Here is a 6,339-nt window from a genome sequence, read left to right as displayed (position 1 = left end):
GGCCCCCCGCTGCTGAACCCCGGGACCCCCGTGTCGCCCCAGGAGCGGCCCCCGCCGTACCTGGCGGCCCCGGGACACGGCGAAGAGTACCCGGCAGCCGGCGCCCATGGCAGCCCCACCAAGGCCCGCTTCCTGAGGGTCCCGAGCGAGCACCCGTACCTGACCCCGTCCCCCGAGTCCCCTGAGCACTGGGCCAGCCCCTCGCCTCCCTCCCTCTCGGACTGGTCAGACTCCACGCCCAGCCCGGCCACGGCCACCGGGTCCGCGGCCACAGCCGCTGGGCCACTGCCTGCCCAGCCGCTCCCCCTTTCCGTCCCAGGCCCCCTAGCTCAGGCCCAGACCCAGCTGGGGCCCCAGCCCGAAGTCACCCCCAAGAGGCAGGTGTTGGCCTGAGAGCTCTTCAGTTCCTGGGTTCTGGGGGGCTGAACAGACAACCTGTCCTGATTCTCTCTCGCTCCCTGCTTCCTTTTTAGACCTTTCCATTCTTTTCTCTCTCCAGCCTCTTGGCACCAGTCCCCCCCCCCCCCCCCCATCCCCTGCTCCCCTGAAGTGTGGCTGAGATAGGTCAGCAGCCTAGGCTTTCAGTCCTGCTTTATTTATAGGGGTGTTGGCTGACTCCCCCCACCCCCTGGGTCTTGTCATGAGCCTGGGACCTTGTCCTGCACCCCCTCCCCTTCCCCCTGCTTCCTTCCCTCCTCCCTCTCCTGCTTCCTCTGGTCTCTCTCCTTATACTCTGACATGAGTGAATTATTATTATTTTTTTTTTACATTTTGTATAGAAACAAATTCATTTAAACAAACTTATTATTATTATTATTTTTTACAAAATATATATATGGAGACACCCCCTGCCCCTGCACCCCCCGCCCAGTGCCCCCGTGGGGCTGAGTCTGTGGGCCCATTCGGCCAAGCTGCATCCTGTGTACCAAGTACACAACCCTGGTGTGTACCAAGTAGGCACCCTTGGGCGCACCCTCTGGGGCAGGGGTCGGGGTCGGGTGAGACCTGGGAGCCTGTTTCCTCCCCCATGTCCCTCACTTCACTGCATTCCAGATGGAACTTGTTCTATAGCTTTGCTGGGGAGGGGGAGGGCTCTTCTGGCCCAGAGAGCCCATCCCAGGTCCCCCCAACCCTAGAGCCTGGGCCACCTCCCTTGGGGAGCTGGGTGGAGGGGGTGGCGGGTGAGAACGCGAGAACCAGGGGAGATGTGTGCACATCACTTGTCTCCCTCTAATTATGGGACCGCAGGAAGGGAATGAGCTGCCTGGTGGCACCCCCCTCCCCCTGGTACTCCCCTGGCCTAGCCCTGGGGGGCAAAATAGAAATATTTTTAGGCTATTTTTGTAATGTGGCTTCTGGCCACTATCCCTGTGTAGCTCAATGCCCTTGCATTGTACAGCCCCCAGTCCTCTCAGCACCTAATAAAGGAATAGTTAACACTCAGTGTCCTTGGTCTGTGTCTCAATAAAGTGAGGGGGTGGTGGGAGTGGTGGGCCTTCTATATCTCATGGGGTGAACCCGTGTATCTTGCCCTCCCACTCCTGCTTCCTCTCTTGGCAGATGATGGTGCTGATTGGATCAGAGGTAGTCACCTGACTTACGGTGAGCCAATCAGATTCTTTTTCCCCAGTTCTTTAATGGCGATGCTAAGAAATAATGAATTGTTTCATTCATGGAGCTTCTAAGGCCATGGGCAGTTGGAGAAATATGGGTGGCTAGTTTTAGTGGGGGTGGTGGTGGGGGTGGGTGGTGATGAACAAACAGAGCAGAAGAATGGAGCTGATATGCAGAGAAAATCATAGATGAGTGCTCTGGTGGCTCCGGAGACTTGGAGGCAGTATTTCACATCCAGATGGAGGAACCATTAATTGAGCGTGAATTCCATTGGCATCAACAGGTATTTAATAATTGCCTCCTAAGTGCCTGATGCTGGTTCTGCATGAATCTCACCTCTACCTCGTGCTCCCTTGGGTTCTGGAGACCGTGCTGCCCGCCGCGTGTAGTAAGCACTCCTTTGCACATACCAGTGTGGATGGGTTTCCCTGCCTAGCAACCAGTTGTGCCCCCAGATGAGGTTGTGTTTACACCAGGACCCTCCAGGAAAGGAGGATGGGGAAATGTTCACTGATTCCTCCTGTCATTTTGTCATCGGCCGGTGCCTTGCCGAGCCTCTACACTGACCTCATTTCTCGAGTTTGGCCAAGAAAGAATTCAGAACTAAACTCTTCAGTAAGCAAGAGTTGAATGTCAGTTAAAGAGAAATTATACAGATGACAACTACACCAGGGGTCAGGGTTGTCTTGTTTGGCTGTTTTCTGTTTTTTTGTTATTTTTTTTTACTTGCATGGGTTATAGGTCATACCTAGGGCAGTCCCTAATTGCTTCCAATCATCTAAGGGACTCCTCCTACCGGTTGGGGAGGGGGTGTGGGAGCCCGATCCGGTCCTTGTGAAAGAAACCACCATGGTAGCCGACCCCAGCAGGGGTATAAACGTATACTTATGAAGCTGTGGGTTACAGGAGGGCAGCAGTTATAGGGAAAAACGCATGAATATCCCCCCCCCCAACTCTCCCCTTGACTTTCTCTGCTGTTTGGTTTGGAGTTTGGTTTCCTCCGTTTTTATCAGTCAGAAAGCATTTATTCCCTGCTCATATCTAACTACCTACTCTACCAATTGGGAGTGCTCTTCGTTGCCAGAGACACAAAAACTTACTCAATAGGCTTAAACAGAAAAGGAATTTATTAGCTCATATACCTAAGAAGGACCAGCTTCAGGGGAGATTTGATCTAGTGGCTCAAATGAGGTGAACAAGTTCTGAGTTTCTCTTTTATTCTGAGGATCTCTTCAGCTTTTTCTCTGGGTATCAGTTTCCCACTCAGGCTCCACATAGTACCCGCACTATGTAGCATAGCCCTCCTTCTGTGTTAGCAAAGTAGGTGCAAAGATCATAGACCATATCGCACTTTCCGGAGAGTTGAGAAACTTCTAGTTTCAAGGTGGATTTTGTGTTGACCTCAACAGGATCAGGTACCCGACTTCTAACTTAGGGCTTCTCAACACTGGCAATCTTGACATTTGGGACCAGATCATTCTTTGCTATGGGGGCTGTCCTGGGCGTTGTAAAATGTTTAACAGCACCTCTGGCCCCTACCTGCTAGATGCCAGCAACACCCTCTCCTCCACTGTGACAACCAGAAATGTCTCCAGACGTTGCCAGTTGTTCCCTGGGAGTGAGGGGAATTGCCTCCGAGCGCCACTGCACTAACCAGTCACCAGGGCAGTGGGGTATGGGATGTGCTGACTTCTTAAAGCAATCATTCTGTGCTCTGGAACGAGAGATGGGGTAAGTTTAGGGACAATCAGGTTTGCAGATGCAGGCTTTCTGTGGAAGCAACTAACGCGTTCATCTCCTTTCCTTTGGCTAAGTCTTTGGAGATGAAACAATCTTTCATTGTTGTCTCAGGTTTATTTTATGTACCTCCATCTATCCTCTGCATGCTTGTTGGGCACTTACTGTATGCCAAAGCCTGGACTAGTTGTTGGGGGTAGAATGAGGACGTATATGGCCCACTCTCTGCTCTTAAGGAATTTTGAGCTAGTTAGAGGATGTAGAATAAGTGTGCCACTATGTCCTTTTGGATCTTGACAGAGGTTGACAGAATCTGGGAACCCCTAAAACTCTCCACCTGGGGCAGGACTAATTCTCAAGAATAATGGGTGGATGGGAGTTGATGAATAAATACCCTTGCTTCCTTTCTATTCTGGGGAGAGATTCACAGGTGTGCTCCTCAGACTCAGAGGATGTCCTTTGGGATGGAGCCCCATTGCCCACGGCAGCAACTAACTCTTCCTTACTAAGACATTCTGGAGTGTTCCTTTTTGAAATGTTTTTATTGGCTGTTTCTGGGATAATTTTTCAAATAAAGTCTTTGCACTTGAATCCTTGGCCCAAGAGAAGTGCATCTTAGCTGTGTGCATGAGTTGATTCTTGGGAGGGGGTGAGAAACCAAAATATCTGTTGGGGTGCAAGCCATTTTGGGGATCCTTTTTTCCGAGTGCTACTCAAAGAAGGAGAAAGTCTTCTCCCCACCCATATTGCCTACTTTCTCATGCAACCCTGACTTTACATAAACAGGACATTGGAGATGGCTTTGTCCCCCAAAGGAGAACTACTTTAATATCTGGTGGACTCAACTTTTTGTAAGTGCACAGGAGTCTTCTGTGCTCCAGGAGCTACCTGGAATGGTTGGGGTAGGGGTGTCAGGGGGAAGAACAGGAAGCCTGCAGCAGTGGTTAAGGAAAATGAGCAGGTGGGATTCAGAGATTCATGTGCGTGTGACTTCACTGGTACCCGCAAATTCGGAGACACTTGGATTTGTTGTCCTAGTTGACTTTCTGACTGAAGGGACAATGAGAGGATAGCTGTGTGTCCGCTGTTTGCCCCTCTGATCTACCCTCACCCTTCTCCACTCTGTTCTGTGCTTGGGAGGGTGACTCAGATAGATGGCACGTTTGGGTTCCTTTATCCTCTGGCTTCCACTTGGGTTTGGCCAATGGGGTAGAAGATTAGAGAATAGAATGTGTTTATTTCCTTGGTTTCACTGCAGGATAGCTGTGGTGCTGTCCATCTAGCTGCTCTCTGTGCATTTGGGTAATATTCCCTCCCCCTCTCCTTGGCCCTTCTGGCCTAAGGGTGGTACAGTCTCTCTACCATTGCAAGTCCCAAGGTACAGCAGCATGCCATGCCTGCATCCTGACTACTCTATCTATCTACCTATCTATCTATCTATCACCTATCTATCTATATCTATCAACTGTCATCTATATATATCAATCAATCTATCCTTGTCTATCATCTATTATCATCTGTATCTATCTATTTATCTATCATCTACCTCTCTGTCAATCATCTATCATCTCTCTATCAATCATCTATTATCTATCTATCATCTGTATCTATTTATCATCTATCTATCATCTACCTCTCTGTCAATCATCTATTATCTATCTATGTATCGATCATCCATTATCTATTAATCATCTACCATCTGTCTCTATCTATCTATCATTTAGCTATCATCTATCAAGGAGTCATCTATTTTCTATCATCTATCTGTCTATCTATCTATCACCTATCTATCTATATCAACTGTCATCTATCTATATATATATCAATAAATCTATCCCTATCTATCATCTGTTATCATCTGTATCTATCTATTTATCTATCATCTACCTCTCTGTCAATCATCTATCATCTATCAATCATCTATTATCTATCTATCACCTGTATCTATTTATCTATCATCTATCTATCATCTACCTATCTCTCAATCATCCATCATCTATATCTATCTATCTATCTATCTATCTATCTATCTATCTATCTTTCTATTATCTATATCTTTTACTTATTTATTTATTTATTCTGAGAGAGAGAAAGAAAGAGAGAGCAGGAGAGGGGCAGAGAGAGAATCCCAAGTGAGCTCCATGCTGTCATCACAGAGCCCAATGTGGGGCTTGATCTCGTGAACTGTGAGATCATGACCTGAGCCAAAGTTGGATACTTAGCGGACTGAACCACCCAGGTGTGCCCCCTGTCTGACTATCTGGCTATCTATCATCTGTCTATCATGTATCCATTCATTCATTTTTGTTCAGGGTTATGAGGTATAACATATAATAAACGTAATCAATTTTAAGTATAAAGCGTGACGAGTTTGGACAAATGCGTACACTCATAAAACCACTACCGTAAGCATGTTTTCTCACACTCCTGTGTAGTCAGTCCGCTTCCACACCGCTGGCCCTAGCAGTCACGGATCTGCTGTCTGTCCCTACAGTTTTGCCTTTTCTAGAGTTTCATGTATGGAATGGAATCATGCAGCGTGTTGGCTTTTGAATCTGGCTTTTGAAACTCCACATAATGCTTCTGAGACTCATCCATGTCATTAGATGCATCAATCATCATGTGTGTTATGTGTATTTTTTATTGCTGACAACAGTATATGCGATGTGTGGTACAGACATTCTGCAATCTTTCAGGTTAGGGACATTTTGGTAATTTTCAGTTTTCAGTGTTATGAATAAATTTGCTGTAAACATTCATTGTATGGACATGTGTGCATTTCTCTGAGGCATTTTTCTCAGGAGTGAGATGGCTAGGTTTCTGTTGTTTGTCAACTTCCTAAGAAACTGTCAAGCTGTTTTCTCAAGTGGCTGTACCAGTTTGTGTTCCCACTGGCGGGGTATGACATATAGTTGTCCACATCTCTGTTAACACTTGGTATTGTCAGGCTGTTTAGTGTTAGCTATTCGGCGATGTAGCGGTATACCA

The 6,339-nt window shown here is 47.6% G+C and overlaps 1 protein-coding gene across 1 annotated transcript in view; it reads left to right on the top strand.

Annotated features, from left to right (window-relative positions):
- The window catches only part of NOTCH3 (notch receptor 3), a 34,794-nt gene extending 33,351 nt beyond the window's left edge, over positions 1 to 1,443 (top strand). The window contains 1 exon segment of the mRNA XM_029917837.1: positions 2 to 1,443. Within this exon segment, the coding sequence (XP_029773697.1) occupies positions 2 to 393 (392 nt within the window). The 3' untranslated portion in view covers positions 394 to 1,443.
- The last annotated feature ends 4,896 nt before the right edge of the window (positions 1,444 to 6,339 follow it).

The sequence above is a fragment of the Suricata suricatta genome, chromosome 12 (assembly GCF_006229205.1).
Source record: "Suricata suricatta isolate VVHF042 chromosome 12, meerkat_22Aug2017_6uvM2_HiC, whole genome shotgun sequence".
In the NCBI taxonomy this organism is placed as follows: Eukaryota; Metazoa; Chordata; class Mammalia; order Carnivora; family Herpestidae; genus Suricata; species Suricata suricatta.
The sequence above is the reverse complement of the archived record's forward strand: the minus strand, read 5'-3'. Positions and strand labels throughout refer to the sequence as shown.